General features: G+C 48.3%; 1 protein-coding gene across 1 annotated transcript; it reads right to left on the bottom strand.

Moving 5' to 3' along the window:
• Positions 1-11,481: 11,481 nt before the first annotated feature.
• LOC136302592 (olfactory receptor 14C36-like) lies at positions 11,482-12,297 on the bottom strand. Its single transcript, XM_066206058.1, has one exon. It carries the CDS (start codon positions 12,295-12,297, stop codon positions 11,482-11,484), a length of 816 nt encoding a protein of 271 aa, XP_066062155.1.
• Between the last annotated feature and the right edge of the window lie 2,256 nt (positions 12,298-14,553).

Here is a 14,553-nt window from a genome sequence, read left to right as displayed (position 1 = left end):
TGCCACACTGTTCCTCTGAGCTCTTCTCTGTTCCAGAGATGGGCTCTTAATGAGCTGGTGGCTCTCCTGAGATGGGCCCGGGAGCAGCCCGGGCAGAGAATGAACTGAGTTTGTCCTGCTGCCATTGTTGGTGCCCTGTCTGGGTGTGCAGATGAGTCTCTTCTCTCTTAACCTGACACAACTCAGCAGGAGCTTCAATCTCCTGAGGCAGCCGTGTTTGGAGGCTGCACACACAGGCACTGGTTTTGTGTAACAGATGATACCAGATCCTTGGGATGGCTTTCCAGAAATGCACCATGCTTAGAGGAAAGGCTTTGTTCTTGGCCTGGCAATGGATTTGTTCAGGGCCAGGATCACAGATTTGTTCCCAAGGCTGCAGATGAATGGATTTAGGAATGGGAACAGGACTGTGTTCAGCAGAGCTCCAGTTCTGTTGGTCCTCAAGGAAACATCTTCTGCAGGACACGTGCAGAGAGCAATGCAGCTCCCACGGGCAATGGATAAGGTGACGGGATGGGAAGAACACGTGGTCAAAGCTTTCTTCCTCCCAGAGGCTGCTGGAAGATGCAGAACACAGAAAAGGACGCAGATGTCAAATGCCAGAGTCAAACATAAGGAGCCCAGCACGACACACGGTAAGAAGACAGAGTCTGTTTCCCAAAGCAGGCTGGTGTCAGAGCAGGACAGTTTGAACAAGGGGGAGTTGTCCCAGAGGAAATGGGGGATCTTGAAGCCACAGAAAGACAGCTCAGAGAGGAAGAGCAGCGGTAGCTCAGCAGGACAAAGCCGAAGACCCAAGCAGCAACACCCAGGTGGACACAGAGCTGAGGCTTTGTGATGTCAGCATAGGGCAAAGGGTGGCAGATGGCAACACAGCAGTCAAAGGACATGACAACCTGCCGGACAAACTCTGTGCAGCCCAGGGCAAAATAAAAATAGTTTTGGGCAAAGCAGCTGCTTAGTGAGAGAGTGTTCTGACCAGAACTCAGCATCACAAACCATTTGATGCTTGTGGAGGATGTAAACCAGATTTCCAGGAAGGCCAGGCTGCAGATGAAAACGTCCCTGGGGGTTTGCAGGTGGTGATCCACACACAGGAGGAAAAGGATGGTTTCATTCCCCATCACTGTTGTCAGGTACATGAGCAGGAGGACTTGAGAGAAAAACTGCTGCAGTCTTGAATCATGCTCTGGGAAACCCTCTAGGATGAACTCAGTAACTGCTGTTGCATTTTCTGGTGCAGAATTCCAGCTCTTCGTGCTGAGACAGGAACATGGCAAAAACAAGGGTGATAGTTTCACAGTCTGGACAAACATTTCTATCCTTCCTTCTCTGCTTCTTTCTTTTTCCTTCAGTCTTGCCATACAGCACAGTGATTGCATTTCAAACACTTTGTTGCCCAGTACTTCCTAGGGGAGTAGTTTCTTGGTCAGTAGTTTCCTGGGGACTAGTTTCTTGGGGATTAGTTTCTTGCCCAGTATTATCTTGCCCAGTAGCTTTTTGGGTAGTAGTCGTTCCCTCCCTCCCCCCCTCCCCCCCTCCCAGGGATGCCCAGGCTGCCATTGCCTGAACATTTGTCACAACATTCAGGACCAATTTGGATGTGTTTCATGGGTTCTTGCTAAGACTAATGGAATCTGTCCTGAGCACATGTATTCATATCCCCAAATGTTTCTTCCTTTCCCAGAAATTGCCTTTGTAACCTTCAACATCTGCCCCAAAAACCTACTGGAGTGAAAATCATAGGCTTTTCCTTGACACCTCTATATACCTGTCACATTATATGTGCGTGGTGTTGCCTTAACCCCAGCGGTGGCTATAACGATGGTTGCAAAGGCCACAATTCTCCAAACTATGCCTGTTTGATTTTCCATAACTACAAATCTTTCTATTCTTCAAAAGTTATTGACCTATTCTAACATTTTACACACACACCATTCACTTTCCCGAATAAGCTTCAGTTTTAGTTCATTGTCACCTGGTGTGGCTCTCCAGATCACTTCAGGAGCCTTCTTCACTCGAGTGTGATGAATGCAGGCATTTTGCTCTTAGATCTTGATTGCAGTAAAGGTGGTGAGGAGCACCTGGAATGGTCCCGATTTGTCCAAGCTTTGGTTTAGGAATAGTTTGGGGATTAGTTTGGAGACAAAGGCTACATTGGCGAGTCACTGGAATTACTGTTGTTTGCAAAATTCTGGAAATGATTCTGTCCTTCAAATAGTTATACAGAGTGTCTATTCCCCAGTGTGTTTTCTCATGTTCCTCTTTCACCAACGACCATGGCATGTAATAGGGAATCACAAGTCTTCCTTTCCCTTCATCTGTGATTGGCCGCCCTTCTTGGTTATAACTTCCATTTTCTTGCTCAGTTAGCATCTTGTTCTTTTTTGCTATACCTTGACTTACCTTCAGTAGAAATCTGTCCATCTGGAATTAAGGCTGCCTCAACTGTCTCAATAATCACCTCACCTTTAGCTGCTTCTTTTGCCTTTCTGTCCACCTGCTCATTTCCTTGATGTGCATGATGGCTACTTTTTCAGGTAGCAGGACTGCCCCCAATAGTTTTATTATCTCCTGGGAATGTTTAATACTTTTCCCTGGTGAGTTCAACAGTCCTCTTTCTTTCCAGATGGCTCCATGAGCATGAGCCATCCCAAATGCATACTTTGAGTCTGTATAAATAATAATTTTCTTTCCTTTTGCCTTTTCTAAAGCCCAGGTTAGGGCAATTATTTCAGCCTTCTGTGCAGTGGTGTTGGTTGGTAATGGTCCAGACTCTATTACTTCTCTGCTCGTGGTAACAGCATACCCAGCATGTCTTTTTCCACTGATCACACAGCTGCTTCCATCAGTAAATCAAGTCTCAGGGTCCTCGAGAGGGGTGTCCTTCAGATCTGGGTGACTGGAGTAGGTGGCTTTGATGGTCTCCAGGCAATCATGGATCACTGGTTCTCCCGTATCCCCACTGACAAAGAAAGCTGGGTTCACAAGATTAGTTACCACAATTTCTACATGATCTTGCTCTACCATTATGGCTTGGTATTTCTGGAACCTCTGTGGGGAAAGACAATGTCTGCCTTTTACCTGCAGGACTGCAGACACTGTGTGGGACACTAGTATCTTCTAGATCTGCTAGCATCTTCTAGCATGACTGTGGGACACAGTCATCTTCTGGCCTAGGGTGAACTTGTGTGCTTCCTGAATGTTCATCACCACTGCAGCAGTGGCTCTGAGGCACCCTGGCCATCCCTTGGCTGCTGCATCCAGCTGCTTGGAAAAGTAGGTGACTGCCCTGTGATACAGGCCCAGGTCTTGTGCCAGTATTCCCAAAGCAATCCCCTGCTTTTCATGAGAAAACAAAAAGAATGGTTTACTCACATCTGGAAGTCCCAGGGCTGGAGCTGACATGAGGGCCTTCTTTAGTTGGTTGAAGGCTCATGTTGCTTCTTCCACTTATTGGAGGTCTTTGTTTCCTCGTGTAATCAAGACATACAGGGGGTTGACTAACAGCCCATTATTGTAAATCCACAGTCTACACCAGCCTGTCAGGCCCAAAAAGGTTCTCAGTTCCTTTACTGTCTGGGGTTTTGGGGTCTGGCATGTTGCTTCCTTGCAATCCTGCCCTCGTAGCCCAGGTAGAAAACTGTTTGCTTCGCTGTCTGAGCTTTCTTCTGGGATACTCGATACCCTTGTAGACCCAAAACGTTTAAGAGGCTTCCCATCCAATAAATGCATGTCTCTTGTGTTTGAGCAGCTATCAGGTCTTCAACATACTGTAACAACTGTCCTCCTGGTGTGACTTCTCAGGATTCCAAACCTTTTGCAAGTTGTTCTCCAAATATCTTAACAGAGTTTTTGAATCCTTGGGTTAAAACTGTCCATGTGAGCTGTATTTTGCACCTACTCTTGGGGCTTCCCCATTGAAATGAAAAAATTCTCTGGCTGGCTTCATGGAGAGGAAGGCAAAAGAAAGCATCTTTCAAATCTAAAATAGCAAGTCAAATTAGTTCTGGTGTTAAATGGGTTAACAATGTGTAGGAGTTGGCAACCACTGGGTGTAAATTCGCAGTTATCTTATTAACAGCCTGCAAATCCTGTACTACTAGGTATGATCCATCAGGCTTTTTAACAGGTAAAATACAAGTATTAAAATCAGACCAACACTTTTTTAATAGCCCTATCTGCAAAAAGTTTTCAATTACTGGGCTAATCCCTTCCCAGTCTTCCTTTATTAAAAGGATACTGTTTAACTGGTTGTTTTCCTTCTTTAAGTTTAATTTGCACTGGGGGTGCATTCTTTGCCCTCCCTGGTATGTCAGAAGCCCATACCCCAGGAAATACCTGATCCATTACTTTTCTACTAGTCTCTTCCTCACTTTTAGCTTTGGACTCATTGGCAATTGACATTAAGCTTAGCAATTTCACATGTTGTCAATCCTTAACCTTCAAAATAATCTCTCCAGTTTTGAATATTATCTTTGCTTCTAGTTGCTCCAATAAATCTCTACTCAAAAGTGCTGATGGGGCATTGGGCACGTATAAAAACTTATGAATTCCCCATTGTTTCCCAAGTTTATATTTCAGTGGTCTACAAAAATACGCTCTTTCAGGTTGGCCAGTTGCCTCCTTCACCATACCATAATCATCTGTTATAGGTATTAAAGCTTTATTTACACCGAGTACTTTGCCCCTGTGTCCCCCCCAAAATTTCATTTCCTTTCCTTTGTTCCCTATCTTGATTATAACCAGAGGCTCCCCTAGGAGAAGATCCTCTGGTCCTCCTCAGTCTTCTTTGATGTGAGCAACCACCCCCTCCCCTTTTCGGTCTCCTTTGATCATCACCTTTTCTTCGTTCTGGGCACCGGTTCTTCCAGTTTCCAAATTTCTTACAGAATGCACACTGGTCTTTCCCTAGTCGGGGTGGTCCTTGCCTTGGTGGTCCTTGTCCATATCTCCCTTTTCCTTCTTCCCTTACTATTACTACCAATTTTCTTATTCCTTGTTTGTATCCCTCCTCTTGATTGCTGAAAGCTTTCCACACCTCATCTAGCAAAGTCTCCAAATTCCGCCCCATCCACCCCCAGGTCTTCTGAAGTTTGTGCCCAATATCCCCTGTGGATTGGCCTAAAAATAAATTCACTAATTGTCGTATCCCTTCTTCAAAGTCAAGATCTGAGGACATATAGTGGCAAATTGCATCTTGCAAATGATCTCAGAATTCAGAAGGTGTTTCAGAGGGACCTTGCTTAATTGCATATAAGGCTGACCAGTTTATGGTTTTAGGAATTGTCCTCTCTAATCCTTTCACTATAAGGTCTTGATAACTCACTAATTTTTCCCAATTCCTTTCTTCATTGGCACTCCAATGTGAATCGTGGAGAGGGAAAACATTCTTTAACATCATCCTGTGTTACTCTACAAACATCTTCTGCTAAATCCCCTGCTAATTTCTAAATCAATTGTTTTTCTGTCTCAGTTAAAATATCCAGGCAGACTGGATGTCTTCCCAGTCCTGTCTATGTTGTTTAATCATAAACGTTAACTTTTTAGCAATACCTCTTGGGTCACTATGGTAGTGTTTAGCAGTCTTCTCCCAGATCTCTAAATCCATTGTAGAAAAAGGAATTTTAACTAACGTTTTTCCCTCAGGGCCTATTGCCTCCCATAAGGCTGCTTGTATGGTTTCCCTAGTTTGTTTTCAGGCTGAGATGCTGGAGGACCCTTTGGGAAGGGCTCCTCTTCTTCCCTGTCACTGCTAGGCAATGGTGGATATAGTTTCATTGGTTCGTGTGTTTCAGGAGTAAGTGGGGTAGCAGACAGCTCAACTGGTGTCTTTTCCAAGGAAGATGAAGTGGGGGTTGGAGTTAACAACTGTTCTGAATTTACTTCTTCTCTCAGCCTCCCTTCCTTTCCAAGGGGTGGCCTAACCAAGTCCACCAGCTCTTGCTCCAGAGCCTCAGTTGGATACACCTTGTCAGGGTGTGTGCAGCGCTGGTTGATTGAGTGTGCACTGCAACATTGCTTGGGTTTTCCTCTGCTAGCCTTACTGTCCTGTTCAAGGGCCAATACCAAGGGGTCAGAGGGGGGCCTAATTCCACAATCCCTCTGCCACTCAGGATGGTTCCGGAGGGAGAAAAACATGTTGGCGTTTGTCACTTCCTCCCACTTCTGTTCTCATCTTAAGAATAACATCAGCTGTAACAGGGTGTCATAGTCTGAGGTCCCAGCTGGTGGCCATCTGACACCCTCTTCTAGCCTATAAAGTGGCCACCATTGTGTACAAAACTTAACGAGGGCCTTTTTGTTTTCTGTACCACCATAACCCACCATTTCCTTCCAGTGTGTCAGGATACATCCTAAAGGATGAGTTTTAGGGACCTCTTTGCTCTGATTAGTTCCCATTGTTTCTTTATTATATCCCAACTCTCTTACCTTAATTTGAAAAATCTCAGAGTATAAAAAAGGTTGAGCACACTCAGTCCTAATTGTTTTTGCTGGGTTACGTAAAGTATTTAAAACTCTCTTTTCAAGAACTCAAACAATCTACTACTGACTTTCCTTGCAACCAGTTGCCACTCAAAAGCCCTTAACAAAAACTAGCACTCTACACCAAATCCTAGTATCTCCTTCTTTGCATCTTATCTTTCTTCCACCCAAACTTCACAGTCTCTCACAGTCCTTTCCCAGTTTTTTTTCCTGCACAACCCGCTGCTCAGGTACTAGGTGTGACCTACTGCACACTGACTGTACGTAAACCTAAATAAACCCTTTTGTTTCCTCTGTCTAACCAACAATTAGCCAAGTTCACAAATTCCCACAGAGTCCAGACTACTGCGGTAAAGGGATCCCTTCTATCCATCTAGCCAGGTTAAAATATACACAAATCACCACCTGTAATAATTCCCATATAAAAGGCACCCCTCTTATTGCTCTAACAATCCGCAAACACAACTTTTCTGCCTCAAATTCCAAAAATCACAACTAAGCCACTGCCAAAAGGGACTTTACTCCCTTTTGCCAAACTTACACTGTTCCTTTGTCTTTTCCCAATCTTCTTCAAAAACATCCATGTCCAAAATCCCAGAAACTAAACAATTCTTTCCACAAACTACATTTACTATTTCATTCTCAGCATCTGCTGCTTCCCTGTTATATCACAGCAGCTTTGGAGTGCACCTGGGGCACTCAGGTCTTCATCTGTAGGACACACAGTACCACCTCCTCTTACACTCCTTAAAGCAAAGGAAAACCCAAGCTGGATGCCCGTCTAGTTTCCAATGAAAACTTGTCAGGCTACGTACAAAACAGGGACCTACTCCCTCTCGTCCCCACCACAACAGGTTCTGAAGTCCTACCTCAACCCATTGGGGGTAATTCCCAATCAAAAGCCAAATTATTATTGGTTTGGCTTGAGTATAATTCTCCACAGAACACCCTTTCTGTCCTTCCATCCTCTTGTCTCACCAAGACCCAGTCCCCCATCGCATTCAAAAAATCGTCCAGTTCAAGCTGAAGCCATTGCAAAGGGCCTGCCTAGATGGCCAGACCCTGTCAGCTCAGGGTCGAGCTTCAACTGCCACTTTCAACAGACCAAATCAACAAACACCAACTCAACCAGCTAAAAGCTAAATTGCAGTTTTCTGCAATTATTACTTTTGACACAAGTTGTCAGTATTACCTGAAAAATACACCACAACTCTTAAAGCCATTGCCACTCTCACAAAAGCTGCCGAATTTCACAAAGCCAAAGTCTAAAAAGCATTCACAACTCCACAAATCCTGTGGAAAAACTTACAAAAATACTATGCTGGAAAACTCAACTTATGTCTCTCAAATTCTACAAGGAGGGAACTGTTTAAACTCAAGCACCGAATGTCACAGCAAATGCTGTCCTTGTTGCCTCCCAGGTTTTGGACTGTTTGAACCCAAACACCAGGTGTTACGGCAAATACCATCCACTGTAACCAGAAGTACACACACACCACAATCACAGTGGGGAGGGGTGCCTCTTTATAAAGGAATAAAATATTCACACAGCATGCAGGCCTATGCAGAGCTTTAGGCATTCACCCCACTCGCTTCATTCGTTCCCGGCCGTGTCCGTCACCTGAAGACGGAACTGCAGGTGGGAAGCGGTCGTTTGTATTTGCATCCAGGGTGGGTCTCAACAAGTACTCGCACAGTCACTCTCACAGCCAGGACACACTTAAAATGAAAACACATGATAAAATAAAAACAATAAACAAGGATTTGCCCCAAATTGTTAGTGAATTTGCCCCGAACTGCTAGTAAGCCCTCTACAGCTCAACAAATCCCTCCACAGGAGACTAAATCCCACTGTAGCTTGCAAGCAGACTACATAGGCTTGAGCTTAGTGTGGGACATCTCCCATGACTTACCAACAGCCTCCTGGCCACACGTATGCCTCATAGGCCACTATTTTCAATTTTTAAACAGACTGTTCTGTCCAGAGTTCTGCCAGTCCTTGTCTGTCCCGGGATGAACAGCCAGAGGGCAGAGCCCTCTCTCCAGGAAGATCCCAGGGGAAGCCCCGAGGGGTCCATGACCCGAACTGCTCTCACAGCTGAACAGAACCCAGTCCTGCCACGGTCGCTAATTGGTTTCCATAAAATTGGTAGGATCACAGACAAAGTTAGATCACTATCTAAGTAGTTTAAGTTAGAAAGAGGTATGCTTTATTCGATGTTGGGTTGCGCAGGAGTAGCTTCCCAAAGGTGTGCACACCAATCACAAAGCTCTAGCCCTCTATTTATTTACAAAAGTCTCACATATTCATTCAACTACTCATAATGCCTATACATATGCATAATCCTAGGACTGCCTATCCCTGCTTCATATTAAAATGAGCTGTCCTGGAGTGATGTTGTGATGTTGGTATCCCCAGTCGCCTGTTGGGTTTGTGTTGGATATTGCCCTGTGTGCCTTTAGTGTTGGGTCTGGGAGCAGGGGGAAGGGAGAGAAGGGCAGTTTGTTTTCAGAAACTCTCCTCTGCCGGCTGGCCTTGAGAGTCAGAGTCAAAAACACATGGTGAGGGACGGAGAGTTCTTTTTTTCTTTCGTGCCTTTTTTTTTTTATTAGTAGTTAGTTAGTGTGTAGTGAGCAGAGGGGGAGAAGCTTCGCTTTTTTCCTTCTCCTCCTGTTTTTTTTCCTTTTCGCTTTCCTTTTTTTTCTTTTTCTTCTTTTTCTTTTTTTTTTTTTTTCCTGCCTTCCCTTGGAACTGTTAAAATCTCTCTGGACTGAGGACCCAGGGGAGTGCCGTGGGGGCTCACACCTGGAACCCACCTAGATCCATCCTGCGCAGCAACTTTTCCCACCACCAGAGGGACTGAGACAGAGCAACCACCTCCAGGGGAGAATTCTTTTCTAAATCTCTCATCTCTCCAGAGTGGCACAGAGTTCTTGTCATTGGGTATTGTCCAATTTATTGTGCTGGGGAGTGCTTTGCCTGTTTAATAAACAGGGCTCTTTCCACTTCTCTCTGAGGAGTTTTTTTTTTTTTTTCCCAATCGGTTGGGGGAGGGGAGGGAGGGCCCCTTAGGAGGTTTCCTCCCAAATTTGCCTTCAACTTCTACATGAGCCTAAAGTTTGTTACACCTGCCTGATTCTTCTCTCAAATTGGGTTGGTGGTCTTTGAAATGGGTCAGTGGTCTGAAGGATGAAGTCAGAGACATGTTCTTCACAGTGGCCTTTTTACTTTCATCGTGTTGGCAGGCTACATGACCTCTTGGGCACAGTTCGAGTGATCCTGCTTGGTTCCAATTAGTTTCTGTGTCCAGGTGCAGTCATGGTTTCTTTCACTATTACAATGGTCCATCTATCTTATTTCCTTCTAAAAACAAAACTAAAATGAACAAGTAATATATTACCTATGCTCTAGCTTAAGCATCTAATAGTTATTAACTCTTCCACTTCATCTCTACTCTTCTAACTTAAATCCAAATCACTATAAACTGCTTCTCTCCCTTAGCTAAAATCATAACTCTTTAAAACCCTAACTCAAGGACCCTGCAGTCAATTCCTGAAGCACTTTGTGGGATGATTCTTCTCCCCAAGGGACGTTCCCATGGTGCCAACTCAGAAACTGAAATGCAGAGATAGGCCAGGGAGGAAAGGGAAAACAAAGATGGGCTGTTTGCATGAAAGGGGGCAGGGATGGGTAGAAGAAGAAGAAATTTGGACCAGGAAAGAGGAAAGAAAGCAAAGGTGAAGAAAAGGAAATACCCAGGGAAGTTAGGGGGTGGCTGCCAGGCAGCGCTGGCTCTGAGCAACAACGTCTGCAGTGGCACAGGCAACTCACAGCTCATGGGAACAAACTTTCTGGCTGAATTCAGAGGCCACAACAAACCTGAGTGGTTTTCCTGCTGTCCCCCAGCCCTTCCTGGCCCCAGGGGCTGATGGCATTTGTGCTCACTCAGGTTCATCTCCCCACACCAACACCATGGGGATGCTCACGCCTGCTCTGGGCAGTGCAAACAGGGGCTCCTGAGCCAGAGCTGCCATGTCTGTGCCTGCAAGGATCAAGCACCTCTGTGAGCTGGGGAGAGACCAGGGCTGCAGAGGGGGGATGTTCATGGAGGGTACATGAGGATGCTCTGAGATGCTGCCCTGGGGTGTCCAGCGCAGTAGAGATGGATCAGCCCCTGCTCTGCTGCTCCTTCCCGTCTCCCACAGGGACCTTGCAGAGCCCCAGCCATGCTGTTTGCCCCCAGCCTGCCCACGGCCACCCTGGGGCTGCTCACGGGGCTTTTCTCTGCTGAGCTTTGGCCTGGGCGTGTTCTGGAGAGAGCCTGGGCAAGGAGCCTGGAGCCCCCAGGCCATGCCCTGAGGCGTCAGCGCTGCCCCAGCGGTGCCCATGGCCTGTCCCCGCTGCAGCCCCGGCACTGCGACCCCCAGCCCTGTGCCCGGCCCCGAGAGCACTCAGGCCCTACAGCAACACCAGGGCCAGGAGGGCAGCGGGGCAGGGCCACGGGAGCAGCACTGGCAACACCAAGGGCTGCTGCTCCTGGGCACAGCTGCTGTGCCTGCCCTGATCTGCCCCCAGCTCTGCACACAGACATTGCTGCTGCACCTCCAGAGAAGAGAACAAAAGGGGATTCTCCAGTGAAAACTTTACTGGGAGACCCTTTAGTTTGTTTAAAGCTACTGAGGCCACAGGTCCTCCTTGATACAGTCTATGGGTCGCAGCAAAGGTGGAGAGAAAAGAAACAAGAAAGGGCACAATCAATGACATTGCTTTGTGAACATCATTGAAAACGAAAATGAAGAATAAAAATCCAACAATCAAAAAAAGTGCTATCAAAAATGACTTTTATTACAAGTGATTGGATGAAATTGGCAACCAGTTTAATGTTTCTGAAATCGACCAGTGATCAGTGTCCACACTGCAGCCTTGAGCTCCTGGTTCCTCAGGCTGTAGATGACGGGGTTCAGAGCTGGAGGCACTACCAAGTACAGAACTGACTATGCCAGATCCAGGGATGGGGAGGAGATGGAGGGGGGCTTCAGGTATGCAAATGTGCCAATGCTGAGGAACAGGGAGACCACGGCCAGGTGAGGGAGGCAGGTGAAAAAGGCTTTGTGCCGTCCCTGCTCAGAGGCAATCCTCAGCACAGCCCTGAAGATCTGCACGTAGGAGAAAACCATGAACACAAAACAACCAGGAGCTACACGGACACTAACAGCAAGAATCCCAAGTTCCCTGAGATTGGAATGTGACCAAGAGAGCTTGAGGATCTGGGGAACTTCACAAAAGAACTGGCCCAGGGCATTGCCCTGGCACAGGGGTAGGGAAAATGTATTGGCTGTGTGCAGCACAGCAGTGAGAAAGGCACTGGCCCAGGCAGCTGCTGCCATGTGGGCACAAGCTCTGCTGCCCAGGAGGGTCCCGTAGTGCAGGGGTTTGCAGATGGACACGTAGTGGTCATAGCACATGATGGTCAGGAGGGAAACCTCTGCTGAAATGAAAAACACAAACAGAAAGAGCTGTGCAGCACATCCTGCATAGGAGATGGTCCTGGTGTCCCAGAGGGAATTGTGCATGGCTTTGGGGACAGTGGTGAGGATGGAGCCCAGGTCGGTGAGGGCCAGGTTGAGCAGGAAGAAGAACATGGGGCTGTGCAGGTGGTGGCCGCAGGCTACGGCGCTGATGACGAGGCCGTTGCCCAGGAAGGCAGCCAGGGAGATGCCCAGGAAGAGGCAGAAGTGCAGGAGCTGCAGCTGCCGCGTGTCTGCCAGTGCCAGCAGGAGGAAGTGGCTGATGGAGCTGCTGTTGGACATTTGCTGCATTGGGGCATTGAAACCTGTTGAAGGAAGGAAGAAAGTGACTTTGAGGGAAGATTTCTCGCAGTAAAGTCAAAGGTCTTTCTCACAGAGCAGTCCCTGCCACTAAACATATCCCCCTTGTCTATGTCTAGGAGAACTTCCTTCACCTTGGTTGCTGGAGCCCTGATTGCTGCTGGCCAATGTTCAGTGAGGAGCCAGACTCCAACATGCAGGACACCTGTGAGTCAGCCCTGAGCCCCAGTCAGTGCAAGGGAACAATGAGGGCAGGGGCGAGTCCTGGGGTTTGAACCTGAATCTCTTCCTAAGGCACAGGAGACACCAAGGCAAACGGGATGGGGATTGCAGGTGGCAGAATGGGAGATTATGCTGCACCTGGGTGGAACAGAGAATCCAGTGAAGCAGGGGGATTGTCTGAGCCTTAGTTCAGACTGAGAGGAACTGCTCTGTCCCTCTCTCCTGTTCCCAGCAGCCCTGGATTTGCACTTTTCTGAGCTCCAATCCTGTGCTACCCTAGAAAGCCAGGAGACACTGCTGAGAGCAGAGGGATCCCTGGCACACAAAGTGGCTCCTGCCTTTCCCTAAATCAGGGAGATTCGGCTCATTCCCAGCCTGCCCTGCCCAGAGCTCCCCGGGGCAGAGGGAGCTGGGACACCCCATTGCTGTGCTCAGCCTGCACAGGAGGAGCCCAAGGGCTGGGCCTGAGCCTGCAGCTAGAACTGCCATTCCCAGAGAGCCCATCAGCAATGCCAGCAGCATCTGGGCAAAGCAGGGAGAGAGAGAGCCGGGCCCTGAGGAAAAGCCTTTCCCTGCACAGCCCTGCACAGCCCCTCCCAGGCAGCAGCAGTGCAGGACAGTGGCCCTCAGGCCCTGGTCAGCAGGCAATGGGCACATGGCAGGAGAGATGCCCTGCATCTCTGGGGCTGCTCTGCCGGCCCAGGAGGGGACTGAGGGCCCCGAGCCCCCAGGCTGAGGGCTGTGCTGGCTGGGAGGGGACACAAGAGCTGTGCTGCTCAGGGCAGTGTGTGCCCTGCAGGGCAGGCCCGGCAGGTGCCACATGTCCCCTGCAGCAGGGCTTCCCTCAGCACTGCCTCCCTCCCTCCCTGCCCACGGCTCTGCTGCAGAGCTGAGTTTCCATCGCTGCCAAGTTGAGCCAGGGAAAAGTGGGAGCACAGATTCAGGAAAGCAGACTCAAGTACAAAACACTTGCCCTGAATGAGCTCATGAAAAGTCTCCTCGGAAATGTCCTGGGCATGAACTGGAGCTCTGAGCAGCCCTGGCACACACAGCACCCTCTCCACAGCAGCAGAACCTACCCTGGCAGGAGTCACTCCTTGCACCCACAGCTCCCCTCCAGCATCCATGGGAGCTCCCAGGCAGGCTGAGAGCTGCCCCTGGCAGTGACAGATCCCCTGGCCTGGCCAAGAGCCCTCAGGGCTGCAGCACCTGGTCTGCACGACAGCCCTGGGCACCCCTGGCTGCAGCCCCAGCTTCAGCCCCTGCAGCCGTCCCTGGCAGCAGGAGCCGTCCTGCCCTGTCCCTCTGACGGTGCCCAGGGCAGCCCCGCTCTGGAGCACATCCTCCCCCATAGCAGAAAGGGCAGCAGAGCCATCCTTACAGTGCTGTCAGTCATGTCCTGGGTCAGCTTTAGGAGATTCCTGCAGCCACAGACTGACTGTCAGAAGGGGTGAAGAGTTCTCCATGAAGAAGTCCAGAATTTTAAAAAAGTTGTGAAAATTTCTCTGTGAATAATCTCAGAATTGTCCTTCTAGTAGCTTTAAGTCTCTGTTTCTCTATTATCAGGTGCCTGCAAGCAGTGCCGTCAGCCCTGCTGGGCTGGGAGAAGAGCTGCTCCTCAGGAGAAATGTCTTTTTGAAGCTCTTCTTGGTTGCCAGGAGCTGCCTCTGTGCCAGGAGCCCGGCCCAGCTCAGCAGCACAGGCATAGCACAAGGACTTTAATGAGCCTCTTGGGGCTTTGGTGCTTTTTACATCAGACTCAGTCCCTGAGAGCATTAAAAAAACCTAATCAAGAACTTTTTCAAGAATATTTCAAGAACTTTTAAAAGTGAGATTGAAACTCCAAAGTTTCTTAAAGTTGTAATGGGTCCCACTGAGGAACATGACTGAGAAAGTGTCCCCAGGTTCCAGTTAGAGCAGAACACTGCAGGCAGTGATGACAGTTGGGGACAAACAAGGCAAAGGTGTCTCTGATGCTGAGCAAACCTGCATGTGTTTCAGGAATGCAAAGGGCCA

This window comes from Chamaea fasciata, unplaced genomic scaffold (assembly GCF_029207755.1).
Source record: "Chamaea fasciata isolate MVZ Bird 193981 ecotype frontalis unplaced genomic scaffold, bChaFas1.0.hap1 SCAF_29, whole genome shotgun sequence".
Lineage (NCBI taxonomy): Eukaryota > Metazoa > Chordata > Aves > Passeriformes > Sylviidae > Chamaea > Chamaea fasciata.
This window is presented reverse-complemented; position numbering and strand designations above follow the sequence as displayed.

What these genes read in the sequence shown, in the direction of transcription:
- LOC136302592 (XM_066206058.1), bottom strand. Translation starts at nt 12,297, where the DNA reads ATGTCCAACAGCAGCTCCATCAGCCACTTCCTCCTGCTGGCACTGGCA.